The sequence below is a fragment of the Sinohyriopsis cumingii genome, chromosome 2, assembly GCF_028554795.1.
Source record: "Sinohyriopsis cumingii isolate HCF-2022 chromosome 2, ASM2855479v2, whole genome shotgun sequence".
Classification (NCBI taxonomy): Eukaryota; Metazoa; Mollusca; class Bivalvia; order Unionida; family Unionidae; genus Sinohyriopsis; species Sinohyriopsis cumingii.
Window position 1 is genome coordinate 37181628 of NC_142962.1, and position 22454 is coordinate 37204081.

Sequence of the window (22454 nt, forward strand, 5' to 3'; positions counted from 1 at the left end):
CACCTAGTTTTTGTACTGACTGTGTGAATTTAATGTTGGTGTTGCAGATATTTAATGTTTGAGGTAAAGATTTGGATGAGAAAGTCTTTGTGTTGTGATCAGAATGGCCTCAGTTTTATCATCATTCATCTGCAGCTTGTTACATGTCATCCATGATTTCACATCAGAAATGCACATCTCTACACCTTGGATGGTAGCATCAACTTCAGTTGGGTGGCTAGATTTGTATATTTGGCTGTCATCAGCGTACAATTGGTGAGACACTGGATGATGATCTATGACACTTAAGAGCGGCAGAGTGTATATAATTAAGAGAACCAGTCCAAGAAGAGCCTCCTGTGGAACACCACAACATAGATCAACTGGGTTGGATTGTTTTCCATTTGCAAACACAATTTGTGTCCTGTTTGACCAAGTAGGACTTGAACCACAGTAAGGCTGTATCATGAATGCCAAATACATGCTGGAGACGGTGAAGAAATATATCATGGTCTATTGTGTCAAATGCTGCAGACAAATCAAGGAGGGTGAGGACTACTTTTAGAAGAGTAGTTTCAGTACTTTGGCAAGGGCGACATGCAGATTGTACATTGCTAAAAAGACTTTCAATTCAGATAAGATACAGGTTGGGATAGAACAACCTTTTCTAAGATTTTTTATATGAATGGGAGATTAAAAACTGGGCAGTAGTTCTTTAAATTTTTATGGTCGAGTGTTGGTTTCTTCAGCAGAGGCTTTATAATGGCAGTTTTGAAAAATGATGGGAATTCCCCGGATGAGAGGGGTATTAATAACATCAGTTAGTGAAGGCAATACTGGATCTAAGCACTCAAGCAGCAGTGATGTTGGAATTGGATCAAGTTCACATGACTTTGGTGCACTCTTTATCATGATTGTACTTACTAAATCCATAGAGACAGGTTCAAATAGCTGCTAATGATTGCCGCTGAAATTCTGTATCCCAGCTGTATGGTGATGACGAGTCAATTGAAATTGTGCTGTCAAGCTTATCTTTAATGGTTTGTACTTTGTCACGGAAGAAGTTTTCAAACAGGTCCAGAAGGTTGACTGGAGAGAAGACAGTAGGAAGTGGTGTACATTTGTTCCTTGACATTAGCTTGTTAGTAATCTCAAAGAGCTCTTTGCAGCTGGAACTTTCCATGATCTTAGTACTGTAGTGGGCTGAAAATCTAGTTATTGCTACTTTTCCAGAATTAATAGGCACAGCAACATATGTTTTCATTACACATGTAGTCCATCTGATTAAAATCAGATCTCCACTGTCCTGTGTGAAGATCTGCCATTGAGCGCATAGGGGTCATGCTGTGGTGGCCTTTGAACTGAAATGGAGCTCATCTGACCTACTGTGCGTAGTATCAAGAGGCCATTTCTAAAAAACAATTTGAATGTTATCTTGAATGATGATGCAATATTTTATTGATTCTGGGTGCAAATGGTGCAGATCTGACCACCAGCATATTTGCAGTTTTGTGAAAGAATTTTGAAAACCAGACCTAATTGACCTTGGCATCATGTCAAAGGTAATTAAGCTTATGAACACATTGATGTGTGTGTGCACAAAGTATTTTTTTTTTTCCCTAAATTTTACAGAAACTGAAAGTCACATATCAAATAATTACTCCTGTTGATCTTCAGGTAAAATTAATTTAAAGTCTTATTGTAAGTGAGTATAGACAGTATGTGATGCAGTTATGGTGCAGTTCTAAGAAAAGGAACTCAGTTAATTACATGAAATTACATTATTGATGATAGTAAAAATAATTATAATCTGATTATTAAGTATGAAATATTAAATTGAATTATAGTGTTAAGACAAACAAAATCAATACTATTTGCCGTTTCTAAATTATTTAACAATTTAAGTACATATTATACAAAACAAAAATATGTGCTTTTTTCTGCTCAGCCGACCATCCCTGTTTCACATTGCTGACCCAAGCAAAAAATCTCTTCCCAAATTCTGCCCACTAAATCATATTAAATATATATAATGTTTACAAAAAAAAAACTATCTGCCTATTCTAATTTTAAAACTAGTGCAAATGGAAATAATATTTTTAATCTGGTTTATTATGATTGCCCTTTCTGTGTCACCATCTAGTAAACAGAAAATAACTGAGCAATGAAGGCCGTTACTAGATTCAAGACATTGTGTTGAATGATTTTATAACTGGATCTTGTTTTCTTTCCATGAGCATAAAGTTACGGGCAGTTGAATGTAAATAACATAAAAGTCTGAATTTTATTATGGCAGCTGTTGCATACAGATATTACAGTGTACATAATATAGCAGCTGGAGGCTAAACTCTTTCTGCTGGATCAGTCCTATTTAAGGTGTATTGTTCTATAATTGATGAAAAGTATTGTAATTTCTGTCCCATTAATTTTCTAAATCATTGATCCAAATCTGCACAAATATTCTTATCGTTAAGGATGATGAAAAACTAGGATTATAACAAAAGAACCAATTATTTGTCTGGTGCTGTGCTACTCTAGCAGTTCCCTCTGACATCCATGACTTTTCACCTCATTTCTGCAAAGTAAAGGAAAGCTTATATGCTGCCCTGGAGTTGGTTTCAGCATCGGCATCCACATATTAATGCTTTTACATGAGTACAGCCTGTTTGCCTCTCAGTCATTTTTTCCTAGGTCCCGTGCAACATTTTGGAGTGGGTTTCATAACATTTTCCCTCTGACAAGGAAGTTAAACTTTGTATATGCATGTACATCAGTTGTAGATTCTTGATCAGGTTTTTGTGTTTAGCACACTTTTTAAATCCTGTGTACATACCGTCGTAGCCCCTTTCAAAAAAGTTTTATTATCCCCCCCCCCTTATTGGGACCTCATCAGAGTTGAGGTGTATATGACGGACAAGTGGCCCAGCTTTCAGGCAGTACTGACTGTAGCACACTAAACTGATTCAGATGTCATGATTTATGAATTTTTAATCCCATGCTATGCGCCATATCATCGTCAGTGATTCTGTTGTTTTCCAATTCTTCAAATTGACTAGAACTTATTCCCTTATTTGAACAGGGTTGCATATTTTTTTGTGATCATTATGGAATAATAAAATAACAAAATTCTGATAAATTCTCTTTGTTTAAAAATATCAGAACTTGAGTTCCATTATTTCAAATGCTTGTGTCACAATAAACATGGATCAGCTTGGACAAAACTTGAATATCGTCTCATAACAGAATTCTTAAGACTGGGAGATGTGGAAACATAGAATCGATAGAAGTGCGAGATTTGTATGCTTTGTGACAATCATGATATTGAAGATAAATACAATTTTCTTTTAGTGTGTCCTTTATATGTTAACTTAAATGTAAACTTAATTATGAAGTGCATCCTGAACAAACCATCCAATAATTTTTTAATTCATTTAATTTCTAGGAATAAGAAAACAAGTACAGTTCATTAGTAAAATTTGTTCATGAGCATTTAAAATAGGAGATATTTCAGAGAACGGTTGGTGAAAAGTGCACAAAATATTCGCAAATTTAAGATTCTGTAGAAATCAGGGCAAGTTTTCCTTCTGCATATGTTCTCAACATATATTTCCCATTCTGTACTTTCAGATGTGTCTAAATCCAAATAAATCAACATTAAAAATACTCTAAACATAGATAGGGATTGACTTCGTCTTAATTGTGTGCCAAGTCCTTTGAGTGGAGAAATTTCCATTAGAATAGAAAAGACTTGTCTGTGATGAAACAAATGTGTCAAAATATTGGTGTAAAGTTTTATTGGATAGTTAGTCTTTCTTACATCATTGTTGAAACACATGATCAAAATGGTTAAATTCTATTCATGAAATTTTAAGGTTTAATTGTGAATTATTTTTTTAAAGACAAAGTTTGGTCATATTTAAAGAGGTAAGCATTGCTGTAAAAAGCAGTAGATTGATAGTTTCTTATTAAAAACATCCAGTTGATTATTTGGTTTAATAAACAAAGCAAACGTTCATTTTTACCTTACTATATATGCCAGGTTATATTTTTTTACCTTATGTTTACTAAATACAGTTATATGAATACCCTCTATTGCTGGTTCATAAAGGTAATGTGAAATGCGTTCTTGCAGTAAACCGATAGACATTGTAAATGAATATCTGAATGAATGTGTGTGTGTGTGTGTGTGTGTTAGAGAAAAAAAATATGCACATGCAAAACCGGTCTTGAACAACCACCTGTCACTGATGACCAAATTCATACTGCATACATGGATTTTATTATATAAATGCACTGTTGTTGATAACCCACCTGCAGAATGCAACCAATGACCAGAGCATTTTGGCAAAATATGCATTTCAACTCAGCAATGAATGACTGCATTACAAAAACTGATCAACACCACTGACCTTATTTAATCCATTGTAACCGTGACTGTTTCATATGTTATGCATGCAAAGGGTATATTATCCTGTTGCTTGTGTCAAGCTACTGAAAAATTAGCATACCTGTATGGTATCACCCCACCACTACCACCACCCTTGTTGCAAAATTTAAAGGATTTTATATCCGTTTTGCCCCCCTTCCCACCTCCACTTGATACTTTTGTATATATATATATATTTATATTTCTAAATATGTCAAACTTAATTTTGAGTACAAAAAATAAACATATTTTTTACTTCTTTTTTTAATCACAGAAATGTTTTTTTTTTCAAATTACTATTTCCACTTGTTCTATCGCCTGGTGTAAAGTTTATTGGTTTAATATGCATTTGTAATTCCTGCTGCAGGCTTTACAGACTTAATTGAAAACCGTTAGGTAGAAAATGGGTCAACATTTCACTCTCAGGGTCACTATGGAATGAATTTATTTTTTGCAAAATAATTAATCATTACAGTGGCAGCTAGTAAGTACTGGAAGCTTTGAGGGGCAATGTAAGTAGTCACTGATTACATTTCTTTTCCTAAGGAAGCTTTGTTGAATTCAGCCATCTAAGGTTTTGGTTATAAGTTAGCTATTGTATTTTTGCAGATTCAAGAATACTGAGTAAAATACACTGAATCCTTATAGTGAGGCCAATGTTGGACATTCTAATTTTGATTGAAGATAAAAACAACAAAAAATACCCTCAAAAGTACATATGTACCTGATATAATGATGTTGCTGGATTTTCATTTTGCTTAGTTTTATGTAGTAATCTAGATTTATTTAACTTGCATATTTTGTTTTGCAGGAAGACTGTGTTACCATCAACATCTTCAGCATTGTGCAGAGAATAGTATAAGCTCCTAAAGATCATCTATACCATTCCAAAAAATGAAACTCCTTACTGTATTCCACAGATTCCTTAGGTCAGCCTTCACAAAATGTACAAACAGAACCTCTGCTAAAATTGGCATTTTGACCTGCTTGATGTTCAGTTTGTATGCATTTGTAATGTACATTCCAGATTTTCCGAAGGAACTAACACCCTTGGTTCACCCATTTAGTAAAACTTTGAAATTTCTTCGAAGTAATGGAGCTGTTCATCCAGATGACTTTGATGTGATGGAAGGAATGTCACATGAGGAGAAACTTAAAGCCATGTTCTCACTAAGGGAGGGAATTAATCAGATTTTTAATGAATGTCACATATCATCAAAGTATGACCACTGCAATTCTCCTCAACCTAATAATGACCAACCCATACTCACATTGTTCACAACTTGGATATATGATGAGGAAAAATTTTTTGTAAACAACAATACCTTATACAACTGGAGAAAATTATCAGGTGTTAACTTAGTTGTCTTTACCAATGATGCAAAGGTGAAATATTACAGTAAAAAGGCAGGCTGGCTGGTCTTGCCAATTTGGACCACTGTTGCCGGTGATGCACCTGTTCTGAAGCAGATGTTCCATACAGTCCAGCAAAAATTTAAAACTGATTTTTACGGCTATTCAAATGGTGATTTGTTATTTGAGGAAGGTCTTCATAAGACATTGCAAAAAATTGCATGTCAGATGAATGAAACAATTCATACAAAGCCTCTTTTGATAGTAGGAAAAAGAACAAACATCGATGCTGAGATTCTTGATTCTGGAGTTGTGACATCTGGTCAGAAAATGCAGGAGTATGCAATGTCCTTTGGGAGTCTTTTTCATGCTGATGCTTTAGATTTCTTTATAACAAACTCTGTGTTTCCATGGCAGGATTTTCTTCCATTAGCAATTGGACGAAGAGGATATGACAACTGGGTGGTTTCAGTTGCTCGTTATTGGAATTCTACTGTAATAGATGTGACAGATTCTGTTCTTGCCTTGCATCAAACTTTACGAGAAAGGGGAAATTTTGAAGGTCTTCACAAACCTTTCAATAACTACAACCTGGATATGATAGCAACTCAAGATCTTTCTATTAGGTATGGATTGTGGGGACAGACTCATTGTGCTGAATGGCAGACTTGGTATGATCTGTGTGGCAGAGTAGCTTTGACTCGAAGGAAAAATATTAAAAGTGCCTGCTTCTTGAAAAAGACATTTTTCCAGAATCTGTTTAATTTTAAACAACCTATTTGATATTGTCTTTATACTGAGATTAATGATCTTGTATGCTTGAAATAAAATCACCTTATACATTGTAGCAAATTCTGCTTTTAAATTAAATTGCTTGAAAATATGTAAAGCTTTTGCAGCACCTAAACCATGATAATTATTACTTGTATTAACATGTATTTTTTCTATTATTGTTTAATATTCAGTTTGAAACTTGTATGATGGACCATTTTTGTTAATAATCAGTATATTCCACCAATACAGGTCATGAGATCTGTAGAAGAAAAAAAAACATCTGTTGACAAGAGTTTCCATTTAAAATTACACAGTGGTAATGGAATTCCACCATGTGTGTTGTTGATGGCAAAGTTTGTAGATGTTTTTGGAGGTGTTTTTAGTTTACTTGCACTTTAACAGCAAAAAGAAATGCATTGTCATTTCACTTCTGGCGGTAGATGAAAATTGATTTGCCAGAACCAGTCTAAACCAGTTTTGAAGTTACCAGTGTTACTATAATCACTTTGTAACTAGCATAAACCTAATTCAGAAGCAAACAGCAGAACTTTCCTTATTAGCCTATGGCAGATTTGCCAGTATTTCTGTTATTTTTTTACATTCCAGTACAGGATGTGCATGTTGATGTCCTTTCTATCTATACTGCGTCATAGTAACATAGAAGACACTTGGTGGACATGTTTAAATTCATATACATGAGCTATGTATATTTTCATAAATTTAAACAACTGGTTTATTCTGTGAATGCCTGTAATACTCCTATATTTAAAGAATTGGTGATGTTGTTTTTGTTTTTCAATCGTATCTGGCATTTTACCAGCCATGCATTCTTAAGCATTGGTAAAATTAATATTTACACAAGTAAAACCACAGTTAACACACTTTAGATAATATTAGTGTCCAAAACTAACAGAAAATCCTATTGTTCTTCATAGATGTACTGATTCATGGGGAGATTTTGCATGACAGTAACGTTGTTGTTGTTGTTGTTGTTTTAGGGTTTAACGCCATTTTTCAGCACACGATAGGCTATACATGGCGGCCAGTATTAATGGTGGAGGAAGAACCCGGGAAAACCCCGGAAAGAACCACCGACCCACGAGAAGCTACTGGCAAACTTTCTCACATACCCACATTAGCCGAATCCGAGACTCGAACCCACGCAGACAGAGGTGAGATGGCAGTGATCCGTAACGGAGAGCGCTTTAGACCACTCGGCCACTCGGGGCCTCACAGTAACGTAAATTAACAACAGAATATAGTCTATTTTTCTTGCTGTAAATATTGATCATTTGACCAATAGGAAAATGTCTTAACAATAGGAAGTGTTTTTATGTGTAAGTGACCTGATTACATATTTTATTGTCATATTAAGTTTGAGGGGTATTTATTTATTTATTTATTTATATTTTCTGGACTAAGACCTTTTAGTAAAAGCCTTGTTTTAAAAAATTGTTCAGAAACCAGTTGATCTAGGTAACTGAAGTCTAGAAGGCATAGTTGTATACATGTATATTTAGATGATCTGATATCTCTGAGATTTCCAGACATGTTTGAAACCATTGCATGCCTGCTCTTTTATAAAAGAAAGCTTTGTTTTCTGCCATGCCTCATACGCAAATGAAAGAGGCTGAACAGTAAAGATTAGCTGGTCCTAAATGAAAAATGGTGCCACTCTGATATCCAGTATGGCTACAACAGTGGTCCTCATGAAAATAGTGTTATTTACCACTCTACATGGGGTTTTCATTAAAGACTTTTTAATATTGTTATTACCATTCTACATGGGGTTTTCATTAAAGACTTCTTATGGTGTCTAGTTGGTCCTAATGAAAATGGTGCAGATCTGATGTATGGTGTGTTTTCCATCATCTCTCATCTATCCATCCATTTGTACAAGTTTTTTATTCACTTATCTTTCTACTACTTGGAGGATTACCATGAAAATGTACTCATGCAGTCATCCCATGGTCTAGTTGGTCCTAAATGAAAATGGTGCCATCCTGATAGCCAGTATGGCCACAACAAGTCATCTTTAAAATCTTGTTGTCACTATTTCTGGATGGATGGGCAAATCAAAATGGGGTTTTCACTAGAAGACTTCTTGTGAGGTCTGATTGGTCCTAAACAAAAATTTCCAATATTAAAAATCTTTTTATCACTACTCCTGAATGAAAGCTTGTATTGACATGAGGTTTTCACCAGAAGTCTCCTTAAGCTTTCTTGGGCCTAAATGAAAATGGTGTTGATCTGATGTCACAGTGGTCAGCTGTCTTAGAAATACTATCACTGCTCATCCTGAACTTTGCTCTGAATGGTGCTGCTCAGACATCAAGTTTGCCTGCCACAATGACCATCTTGGAACTTTATCATTATTTCTCCAGAGTGAATGGTTATATCAGAATTGAGTTTTCACTTCAATACTTCAATATGATATCTGTTTGGTCATAAATGAAAATGGTGCTGATCCAAATTCTAATATGACTGTTACAATGGCCATCTTGTTATTACTAATTCTCCTGGAGGACTGGTCATATTAACATTGTGGTTTAAGCAAAAGACTTTATCATGTCTGGTTGGTACTAAATAAAAATGGTGCAAATCGGATATTGAATATGGCTTCCATCGTAAAAATCTTTTTATTGGTACTTCTCCAAAATGGAGAATCATAGCAAGAAGGGGGTTCTACCAAGACAATGCCTTGTTGGGCATAAAGAAAAAAGTGCCGATTTTCATCTCAGTAGCTAATTAAAAAATCTTGCTACTGCTGAAGAATATAAAAGATAATTTTTAATACTCCACGGTTATAATAAAAAAATGTTCTTATCTTTAATTTTTTAAAGCCAGTATTGAATTGGTCCCTTGGAGGCACTCTTATTTCAAAATGTCAGATACAGATTTTTACTGGTGCTTGTGATATTTTCACTTTCTTGTCATGATTGTCATAAACATGTAGTTATACGATCATTATATTATTTTATTTGCCAACATATGTATTTATGCACAATTATTCAGGTTGTCCAACATCTACAGTTACCAAACATTGTTGATGGATTGCACTTGGAACCTGGATGAACCCTATCAATTTGGGGGTCAAAGTCACCAAGACTGAAAGAAGATAAATAGTTCCTGCACAATAACTCAAGTTCTCACCACCTTATACAGAAAAAAATCAATTTGCAAAATCCTATTTCTACTGGAACTTTTTTTTTACCGCTACTATTATCTTGGGAGTAAGAAGAAACTACCAGTATAATACATCATCCAGTTTGCATTTTTTTTAAATGGCCATGTGACCAGTCATTTGGCACAAATATTTGGTTTTTGAGGTGGGGGACTATTTGCTGAAATATAGTCTACCTACTAATATTTTCCACTTTTCTAAGGGGTTGAAATAAAGCTAAAACAGGGGTCTCAAACATGCGACCCACCAAGCCGTATCCTGTGGAATGCAAAATTATTAGCATCACAAGGTGTCATGAGATAACAGAGGTGTATTATCAGTAGGTACATATGTGGCCACAGTTTTAAGCCGTGTACTAAACCTTGTGAATAGCTGTAACTTGGGATAAGGAAGCAGTCATTTATTTTACATGAAAGGTCAAGGTCACTGTGGCTGTAACAAAATGGTATTTGCATACTAATTTTAGCTCCCAACCACCTACATTACTAAGGTTTGTGGAAAATTACACAAAAGGTATCAAACAGATCTGTTCATTTGGGGGTCAAAAGATCAAAGTTCAAGATCATTGCAGTTAAAAGAAACAGGTTGTATGGATGGCTTGCAATTGGGGTAATAAAGAAACCTATAAAATCTGAAATCTGAAGGTCAGAGGTCATGTAAGTTTAATTTAAAAAAAGTAATGGTTTCTGCATCATGTATTCTCATTATTCAGTGATTATAAAACCAGTATTTCATTTTATTTAATCTTATATGTAAAATTATAATTTTACTATTTATCTATTTTACAAACAACTTGTATGTAAATCATTTCTGAGGCTAATTGTAGTTCACTGTCAAAGTATTTTCCTATGATTTATGTTGTCTTACATAGCTAAAAGGCAAATGAGGTTATGGTATGGCCCTGCATCCATTGTTCTTCAGTTTGTCATCCATCTGTCAACACCCATACATTTTGTGAACAATCATTTGGCTTCATTGGTTATGTAATTTTATATGATCATGATCTCAGACAAGTTCAGTTACAAGCAACATTCATGCATATTAAGAATGTAATCTAAAGCCCTTATGGTACATAGGCCTATATCATCAAGATCTCACATGAGTTTGATTTTGAGTGGCAGTCACACTTATTTGTGAGTAGAGCTGAAAAAATACACAATTTTATTTTTTGAACATCTGTAGAATGTATTTTCAAAAGGATTTCAATATTTGTTGATGTTAATAAAGATATAAAATACATCATCTTTTTGGCTGCCTTAATTTGTTGTTTATTCACACACACACACCAAGCTACATCAAAAACTTATAAGAAAGAAGGCTTTGAGGGGATCTTGAATATATTTTTGTATGGATTCCAACTAAAAATGAAATTAATGTTGGTGCTAATTTGTTTGTTTATTTTCAAACTTAACCATAAACACTTCTTTAATATTTAAATATTCAAAATCAAAATCACACAGACATGTGGACAAGTGAAATTAATTTGAATACATTGATTGCATGACTATATAATTTGTAACAGAGATATTGGATGTGACCAGCGGGACTGACATTTTGACTGACTATAAACTATCCTGATCAAACATTTACAGGTTGTGCTAAGCTCATATTCAGACTTAATAAATAATTGTTTAACTGAAACCCCAATCTGATTAAAATCAGAACTCCACAGTCCTACGTGAAAATCTGACAACGACCACTTAGGGGTCATGTTCTGGTAACCTATGTTATTACCATAATAGCTAATTTTATCAACCAGTAAGATGAAGTCTTATATATTCATGTTTGGAGACTGAGCAGTGGATTAAGAGCATGAGTGTGTATTGAACAATTTGATTCACTTTTAAATTTTTGAAAGTTGCATTTCAAAGATGACCAGAACATGACCCTTAAGCGATCATCGTCAGATCTTAATGTAGGATAACGGGATCTGATTTTAATCAGATTAACTGAAACCCATACATAGGCATCGACCTCATATGTAGACCACACATTCCATACATTGCAATAGGTGTGAAATGGCCAGGCTGCTTCTGTACACAGTAAAATCAACCTAAACCAGGGTCAGGTACCAGAGAGCTAGCTGCCTGCCAGAACCAAGTTTGGAAGTATGTTTTAGTATGAAAAGAAGGATTCCCAATGAACAGTTAAGCCGTTTTCAGAAAGGCACAGTAAAGAAATAGGGAAATAATCTCACCACAATTTAATTATATTATCATAACTATGTTTTTGTACTAATAAATATGAAAAAAGAGAGTGGCAAGCTTTGTTGTAACAGCAAACTCCTCGACCTCAACAAATTTATTATTTCTGTTACAAGGTTGTATCAATTGGCCCATTAGACCTATAAGTAGGTCTCCGCTTTTTCTTTCCCCTGACATTACTGGTATTCGAGTACTGTCAGGAGAGAAAAAAGCGGAGACCTACTTGTTGGTCTACTGGCCCATGTACATACATCTCCATGATATGAAACTGACAGCAACATTTAGCCAGTGGCGTCGCGCAGGTGGTGCAGACCGCACCAGGTGACACCATCTCAGAGGAGCAGCAGGGAGGGCAAACGGACCTAGGGGTTCCGACAAAAAATAAATCTTCACAGAAATCTTATCCGGAGAAAGGTTCTATTTACCAAATAGAGGCTTCCTGAAAGAGTTACATCTTTATTGACCCTCAATCCAAAAATAAAACCTTAGTTTGAAGATCTTGGCCGCAGAATAACCTGTTCATGATTTTTTTTAATTTTATCGATTTAAGATTGACGACCGACTATCGGTGGGCGCCCTCCCTGCTGCTGTCGTGTTTAAATGGATTTTAAGATTCTCAGATTGTTAAAAGATTCTATCTAGACCGACTCGATATCTGGTTCGTGGATCACATAAATTTACTGTTACAAATCCATATGGTGTAGATTGAGCTCGTCCAAAGAAATTTTTAAATTTATTTATGTCCATGTCACCGCTACACCAAGTCTGATGAATGTTTCTCAGAGTATGTGTATCTACGGCGTTAAAGATCGCTAACATGTTACAATTATCTCTGGTTACTTTAGGTATTTGTGTATATCTCTGAGTTACATAAATAACATCAGTATTTTTATGACGTCCATGAGAGAATATTCTAGCAGGATTCGATTGTTTATCTAGCATCACATCGTCGTATATAACCAAATTATTTATCGAACCATCCAGAACATCAACCGAGGGAGCTTCTTCTACATCAGTGATAAAATCAATTATATTCTCGCCGTTATTCAACAACGCCGCATTTTCATTAAACTCCTTGAGTACCTGATAACACCGTTGACCATCTACTGATGGTGCAACCAAATACAATTTATCCCATTTCAACCATCTCATAATCAAATTCAGTAATAACTGTGTTTTACCTGACCCTGATGGTCCTATTATAATCATTCTAATCGAATTAGGTAACGCGGCATGATGTTTCACAGGAACAGATTTCTTTGTAGCCGAAAAATCAATTACATTCATGATATAAATATATTATGAATTTATATTGTGTGCGGTGTAGAACATGAACACCAACTGTGGATCTAGCGACTGTCGTTACAAAAAATAATAGATCAGCCGTCACTGGTAAATGCGAAATATGTGGTACAAAAAAGTTTAGATTCTCTTCATCTGATCAAAAACCGGTTAAAGTAAAAATCATTAAAAAAAAGAAGAAAATACGGAGGTGATATTACCTCAGGATTATCGTCGTTACCAGGATTCTTCTGGGCGAAGTATCCAGGGGAAAAACATCTACCAGGATATAACTACTGCGGACCAGGTACCAGACTCGATATCAGATTAAATGATCAAGATCAACCGAATCCTGGTGAGGATCCTGTAAACGCAATTGATCGAGCCTGTCATATTCATGATATCGCATATTGAAGCAAGGATCTACAACAGCAACATCTAGCTGACATTAAATTAATTCACGCATTAAATTCCATAAAAAATAAAACTCTCAGAGAAAGATTGGCCAGCTGGATAATTAATGCTGCTATGAAAAGTAAATTAATTCTAGGTGGCAATTAATATTATATGGAAGAGATTTATTATTCTCCTGTTGGATTTTGGAAAGGTAAATCAGCAATCAAAAAACTAGCAAAGGCTGCTAAAGTAAAACCATCAGTAGCTGCTGCGTGGTTATCTAAACAGGCTATATGACAGATTTATTTACCACCACCCAAGCGAATAGAATACGCACATTTTGATGTCAGCATTCCAAACGAGGTTCATCAGGCTGATATAATGTTTCTGCCGCATGATACCGTTAACAATAAAACCTACAAATATGTACTAACCGTGGTAGATATCGCTAGCAGATACAAAGAAGCTGAGCCGCTGATAACTAAAACAGCAACTGAAGTAGCTAATGCATTTGAGAAAATATATCAACGAGGTCCATTAACGTGGCCGAGATTACTTCAGGTTGATCCTGGACAAGAATTCCTTGGTGCTGTTACTCATTTGATGAACAAAAAGAATGTAGCAATACGACGCGGTAAAGTAAATATTCACAACGACCAGGCTATTGCTGAAAGATTTAATAAAACATTAGCTAAAAAACTATTTGGCTATCAATACGCGAGAGAATTCATTCAGGATAAACGATCTAGCGACTGGGTCATTAGGCTACCGAGTGTTATCTCGGCGATAAATGACGAGATAACAAGATCGATAAACATGAAACCAGCAATAGCTATACAAAAAAATTTTATACCGATCCATAGAAAAGATTTTTCAATTCGACCGGTCCTCGGTGATGTTATTGTTAGATATTTATATAAACATGGTGAGGCTGAGGGAGGCAGAAAAAGAGCAACAGATCCTATCTGGAGCGTAACAACACACAGAATAGTATCTGTAACAAGATCATCAGGTAGACCTGCAATTTACATACTTGATGTTTTCGCTCCTCAACGTGGTTTTACTCGTGAAGAATTACAGGTGATTCCGGTTGATACTCAGTTACCTCCTCAGTCACTCAAATAATCAATCCCGCGTCTGTTATACTCTAAACAGGCTAGAGTAACATTTTTTCTGTTATGTCCTAGATTATTATTTATTCTATGTATAGTAAATTGTCTTGAATCGTTCTTTTGATATGTCCAAGTCATAATACAATTACAGCCGGAACAGAGATTTTTTTTGTTTTTCTTTCAACGATACAATAAAATCCACATCCAGATCGAATTCATGATTATTTTTCTTATCAGTTTGTTTATAACTGAATAATTTTTTTTTAATCACGTATTCGTTCGTTTCGTCGTTAATAACTGATCTATCTAGGGTGATTCTACCCAACTGAGATATTTTTCTCACTGGATACAGCTAAATACACCAGATCAGACCATTCGATGTGGTCATCTACAATCCAAACTCGACAATCTGAGATAGTTAATCCCTGTGAAGAATGTATCGTCATGGCATATCCTAACGGCCACGGTGATTTTTCTGCACCTAGCATATCATTAACGAAACAGATATCAACAACAACAATATCATTTAATACAAGATTTTGTTTACCCCGTCCTGGTATATCGACGTCAATATTTTGTAATCTGGTATCGATTGGTCTATAGCATAACGGAACAGGCATAAGAGGGAATTTTTCTTGATGTATTTTGAATAATTTTTGTTGAAGAACATCTCTGATTATTTTTCTGCTGGCTACTATCAGATCATTTGGCGTCCACATTGATAAGAAATCCTTCACTGATGTTTCTGTAATTACCTCTCTCATTACATCACACTGAATTTTATTTGATTTTAATCGAATTAGTTTCTTAAATTCACTCAATCTGCCATCAAGTGATCTATAATCGGTGTCTACCTCCTCATAGTAATCAACGAAATTTTTCAACCACTCGTGAGGAGATTCACCATCAATAGGATTTGGTTGGCCGTGATCACCGCACATAATTACAGCGGTATTTTTTGTTGATAGCCACTCTAGGAACATTTTTAATGTACCAGCAAATACAGTACAAACCTCATCCCATATAATTTTTTTTATTTATATATTTTTCTCCCATCCTAGATGGATTCCATGTACCACCGTTATATTTGAAAAAACTGTGATATGTACATGAATTGACTCCTCGTTGTTTCATCTCTCGCGCTAATCTGTGTGTTGGCGTCAGAACAATCATATCGGAGTTCTTAAATAATTCTATCATTCTAGTCGTTTTTCCTGATCTACCTGGTCCGTTTATGCAGATCATTTTATATCTTGCAGCAGGATCATAAACAGATGGTGCTGCTGATGTTTCTGATACGCTATCTGAGTAGTATTTTTCTTCATCAGCTACGTCAGCGTCTTCGCAGTAGCGTAATATATATTCATCCTTTACTCGCCACGTACCCCATGATCCGTCTCCGGTTAATTTTTCTAACTCTGGTAGATATTTTTTATCAATATAGAATGAATCAGTAGCTACTCTAACTGCGGTATCAGGAAATCTGTTTATCATCGATAAAAGATTTATACTCGCATACGCTAACATTGATGATCTTAGATGAACATACTGAGGTGATTCTCCTTCAAGATAATTAACCACGGTACCTAATTTTGTTCCATCCGCGACATAAATATCCTCTCTGGTACAAAATATACCTCTCTCAGCGGTATCAGCTATTATAAAATCTAACTCAGCCTCATCCATGATCAATCTACAGCTACGTCTCTGATGATCATAAGCACCACCCTGAGTGAATTTGCCGATTATTTTTCTACCTAAATCTTTTGCGTCATCGTGTTCGGTAGGTAGCCAGACATCAGATTGCTTCTGATACGAAATAATTGCCTCGCTGACCGTCAACGATGTTAACATAGCAGAATCTAGCATATATCTCAATAACACTATCGGAACCCATTTTTGTTATGATAAGTGTCTTCCAAACCAAACTAAACATATTTTGTGTAACCCTGAAGAAAATTTAAACGATGTAACCTTAGCGAATCCTGTCAGGGGGAAATCCGGTAACGGACCATTAATTGATACTCTTGTCATTTCATCACATGGATGACCAAACTGAGTGAAATATTTGTTACATTCTCCCATTCCTAAAAAAACTACCTGGATAACACGCTATCATGTCAAACGAAATCATATTGATAAAATTATATTTTGTGTTCCATAATCCACCATGACCATATTCAACGCAGCTATCTTGAACATCTTTAAGAAAATCTTTTCTGGTTGGTTTCCACGAATTTTTCTCCCTTGCTGCGTGGGCAACAACAGACGGAATCGTGAAACAATTAATAAGCAATTCCTTATTTACTGAATATTTTTCTGCTATCGATGTCATCGAATCATGTAAAGATTCACTTCGATAAGTATCTCCGTTGGGCCTGACGAATTGATCATATCGATCATCACTGGAAAATAACCAAACAGATACAGGATCTGATTTACTTATTTTATGAATAAAATCAAACATATTTCCCGCATTCGCAGAATAGAATTTGATAACACGATTCCGAGGAAAAACGGTGACTGCGCTACTCCAAGCATGCGAATTATGATCAATTATTTCGATAGGAGATCCTTTGGATTTATACGCAGAAGAATACAGTATCTCACCCGATATCGTTTTTACCGTGATGGGAAATTTTAATTTCGCTGATAACGTAGCAACATCACTTATTGATGCTCCATCAGCAACTGATTCCGCCCAGTCATTTATTTTTTTCTTTTCTTAAATCCGTTAATCCGCTTCCGCGTTTTATGTTCGTGAAGTGTTCTATGACTCGTTCAGCTACGCAATTTATCTTTACTGACATTTTCATTTTAGTAAGATTTTCAACGGTGGGTTTATTCAGTCTATAAATGCCATAAACAACAGCTGCTACAGGATATGCTCGTACATAATACGGTTTATCAATTCCTGTCAATAATCCTGGTTTAGAATTATTACTTACCGTGACAGATTTTTTTCCGTTAATTACAGGATCTCGTTTATCACGAGTAATCCAAACATCATTTTTATTATTTACAATAAATTTTATTCTGAATATGTATTTATCGTTACTGAGTGAGCTAATTATTTTTTTAGCTCGTGCGTCGTTCATAGTATTATCGATATCAGCTGCTCTCCACGTCAACCACACATGAGCTGCTCCATCATCGTAGAATTCTTTCTTAGCCCGATCTACTTCAGGAATAATATATTCTGCTTCATCGAGATCAAAAACCATTTTGTTATATTTCAAACAAGTATATCTTTAAATAAATATGAATAATTGTAAATGGCTTATGGTTGGTTCGTTTACTTGTTGTGATAGATCGTGTAGAAAAGAGTACTGTGGAATACATTCAGCTTACATAAAGCGAGGCGGAGTTGGTCCTACGAGATGTATCAGATGTAATATTGGAATTCGGGGAAAAACCAGAATATGTTCAGAATGTGGTGGAAAAAGATACAGAGAGTTAAAAAGACACTACGATAAAAAATCTCCCATTAGTGATATCGCTATCAAGTGTGAGGAGGATTATTTAAGTAGGTTCTCAGACAAACTTTGATTTAGACAAATAGAATATTATATAATGAATCCTATATGCAAGAAGCATCCGATCTATGAAAACTATGAAGCATCAGCTGATGGTACGATCAGAAATTGCAGATTGAAAAAAACAGTCGGTAACATTACTAAATTTGGTTATCTCAGATTTACTTCGAACCGCGGTGGTAAAAAAACTTATTTCAATCACAGATTTGTATACGAATGTTTTCACGGACCAATCGGGTGCGGATTAGTAGTTGATCATATTGATGGAAATATACTTAATAATTCCATAGATAACCTTCAGGCTATAACGATCAGCGAAAATAATCTGAAAGGAAATGTCGGTTATGGAAGAAAGGTTTCTAAAGCAGTAAAATCAGTAAATACAGAGACAAATGAAGAAATATATTTTCAATCCATGAACTCTGCTGCAAAAAATTTTGGTATTGATTCAGCTTCAGTACGAAGATGTGCAGAAGGAATAATCAGATCAACCGTCTCATATAAATCCGGTAGCTGGATCAAATTCTCTTACTTTCCTCTCATATTAGATAAATAAATCATTTATGAATATGAATCAAGAAAATATTAATGAAATAATAAAATCTATTGAAGCATTAAAAATAAAAGAAATACAATTATCAGATGATTTAGATTCTGATAAGATCGTATCAGATTTTGATACAATAATGCAACACAATCAAGAAAATAGATATACTCTGTCGTCCGAGTACAGATTCATAAAAAAGATACAATCAGCGATGTATAAATCACTTATTAATATCGACGAGGCTAACATAGCAGATTTTACTCCGTTGGCGCGTGTTGTTGAAAAGATTCGATCATCGTTATCTGATGAATACGAGTCCAAAAAAATGATAGATAGTGACAATTACGAAAGCTGATAGATAGTGAAAATCAATAAATATTTTATTTTCTGTAAATATTTTTTTTCTGTAAATTTTAGTGAATTTCTTGTTTTTTGGCCATTTTGATCGATTTTTATCTATTTTGGACGAAAAAATGACCATTTTGGTCGATTTCACTCATTAGATAGGTTAAGTAGGGTACCCGTTTCTTTAATTGATTTCAATTAGAGATGATACAAGAGTCAATAAAAACCAGTAAATTTTGACCTTTTTGACTGTTTTTTGGCTGTTTTCTGAGTTAATTTTGTTGATTTTTAGTTGATTTTTGTTGATTTTTACTGGTTTTTATTGACTTTGTATTCCTTCTAATTGAAATCAATTAGAGAAACGACCATGTTAGGTAACCCATCTAATGGGTAAAATGAGTAAAATGGTCAAAAAAACGACCAAAATGGCCAAAAAATCAGCAAAAACAGTCAAATTTTACTGAATTTTACAAAAAAATCACTAAAAAAACAAAAAATTCACTGAAATCCACAGATTATAAATATTTTTATGATTTTATTAATAAATTTATACTTAGTGTTTCTCCGCGTATATCGTGCAGATGTCCAGATTGATCAGTCAGGGAAAAATTTACTTGTTGCAACAAACTATTGTGGCATCTAAGATAAACAGAATTAATTGGCTCTTGTATCAGTAAAAATCCTGGTGGATCCTTTGACGAAAACGAATACAAAACGAACCCCTGCTTCGCTTGATCAGAAACAGATGCATCAGCGATGTAGCTGTTCTCGATGATATCACAATTAAGATTGACCGCGATGGTGGTGGTTATATTAACTATATCAGGTGAGAGATGCCTACCGGTACCATCTTCGGCGTTGTCGTGTTTAAGAATAGATGGTGGAGGTAATCTTTTTCTCCACGCGGCATGTAATCTAGCAAAATTATCATCAACGATATCAGTGAAAGATTTTTTCATTTTATCTGCGTTGTATCCTGGAAATTTATAATTTGGCAACTCAGCCTCAATTAGCGAATATGCGGTTAAAATTTTTTGTTTATTATCTGATTTTTCATTAATTACTGCCTGAACCAGAAAATAATTAATAGTTTCAATATCGTATATATAATTATCTATTATTTTTATGATATTGATGATTTTATCACATGAAATTGATACATCATAAATACAATCCTGAAAATAATTCTTTAGTTGTTGTATTTTTTCTTCATAATCTTCATTAATACCTTTAAGTAATTCAGGAATTTGTGAAAATGATACAGATTGAGTTCCTATCCAAGTATTATTTTGGATAAAATCGACAATAAATGTCCAGGATGGATTACTTTCATTAAATCTAAATTTAGTTTTCCATCCAATTCGATTTGTCTTGTATACTCGTATATCATTTATGTAAATTGGATTACTTTTACCATATGATCCATATCTTCTGTACACATAGAGTGGTTCGGTTTCGTACTCACCGGGAATAAATATTTTACCGCCCATGGTAAAATTCTCTCTCAGTGGTTCTGTTGGTTCTGGTTGTTCTGGTGGTTTGATCACTGGCCAACCTAATACGGTTCCTTTTGAACTCGCATAAATATCAATCCGATAATCAGAACCCACTTTAATAATCGATTTTGATGTTGGTTCGTGTACAGTTATCTTTATTCCTGGATCAGCTCCTGTTATATTTTTTATTCTTGCACGAGCTCATCATTAATCTGATCGATCTGGTAACTACCCGCTGGTAATCCAACCACATTCCAATCAGGAGTACCATCGGATCTGTTTTTATAAGCAAAAACAAAGGAATTATTTGAATGCAGTCCACCAAATGATTTTGATCTGATATTTGGCCAACTGTAATAAACACGTAACTGAGCTAGTGCTATCTCGCTGATAAAGATAGGAGTAGGAAAAATAATACTGAATTCGGGTTTAGTTGAACTAGCTGATATCATCGTTGTTCTTGTTACCGTCGTGTTCGTCGCGATCTGTTGCAGTAACTCGGTCATTATTTATATTGATATCTTTAATCGTTTGATTGTAAATCTTAGATATCAGGGCGAATTCTACGTCGGATATAGCGCCGTCGTTGAGACTTTCCGACAACAACAAAGATAATTTAGAATACGCTGCCGATGCTGTATTCAGTTTATCTTTATACGCGATCAATTTTGTGTTGGTACACGAAGATATCTTTTTTGTTATGATACCGAATACACCAGCTAGCGTAGTGGTTGTAGAAACAATAACCGTGATAACAACAGGAGCGGTCATCGTTAACGCGGATAGAATTATTCCAGCACCAGCTATGACTGCTGAAACAGAATAAACGGTAACATCGATAATAACTAATCTGCGTTGACATTTTTTTATTTTTACCTGATAGACGTCGATGATACTCTTCAGCGATATCTGCCATGCACGAGCTTGACTGTATCTATATTCCATTTATATTTATCGATCAAAAACTAAATGAAGGAGGTGTCTCAGCGAGGAATTCTATACACCACCATATAGGTGTATCTGGCGCTGGTTGTGGTTTATTTAGGTCAGTTGGTTCGAATCTAAATATTTCTTCAACATCTTTATTTAGTAAAATATTTAATGTACCAAGAAATCTTTCTGAGTGATGTCTCCATTTGTATTTATCGCAGGTGATTTTGAATCTCTCTGAGGAAAAAATATTTATTCTATAAACGCCAGTGACAGGTGCTGTATACTTGAAAAAAGTATTTGTTGTGTGCGTCCACTTGAATACTCCTGATGCAATAATAGGCGTTAGATTGATGAATAAATTTGATATCGCTGATGGAATTTTGTTAAGATCGATTTTACCATCAACCGAGATATTAACGACACCGAGTTTTTTATTGATTTTATCAATATCATCTGAGCTAGCTTTTCGGAGCATCTGACCGGATATGAGCTCAATATCCCCGCAATTTATCCTGATGGCGTTAGTATTTTTCCTGGTATCTTCTTTAACGGTGTTAAAATCAACCATGTGAGCGTCGTATTCGTTTCGTTTGATTATATCACCTATTTTTACGTTACTCGTCTTTAGTTTTCCGTACTCATCCTGAAAAACAGCAACCTCACCAGGATCCGCTTCCGCCAGCGATAAAATATTGTTAACATCGTCCTTTGTAGCGTATCTTGATAAATCACCGATATCAAATTTTTCTCTCTCTAGTATTTTTCTTATTGTTCTTGTTAACAGAGATCTACCGTAGATGTCAACCATTATACTCTTTGTTTTTGATCTAATTTATCTGATGTATACTCGTGGACTGTTTTATGATACGGTTTTTTTTACCTGGATAT

The 22454-nt window shown here is 34.8% G+C and overlaps 1 protein-coding gene across 3 annotated transcripts in view; it reads left to right on the top strand.

Annotated features, from left to right (window-relative positions):
- Positions 1–10955, top strand: part of LOC149804652 (uncharacterized) — a 30849-nt gene extending 19894 nt beyond the window's left edge. For all 3 annotated transcript variants that reach the window (XM_089942882.1, XM_089942896.1, XM_089942889.1), the window contains exon 2: positions 5217–10955. In XM_089942882.1, the coding sequence (XP_089799008.1) occupies positions 5300–6541 (1242 nt within the window). In that variant the 5' untranslated portion in view covers positions 5217–5299 and the 3' untranslated portion in view covers positions 6542–10955. The remainder of the gene's footprint in view (positions 1–5216) is intronic.
- Positions 10956–22454: the final 11499 nt, after the last annotated feature.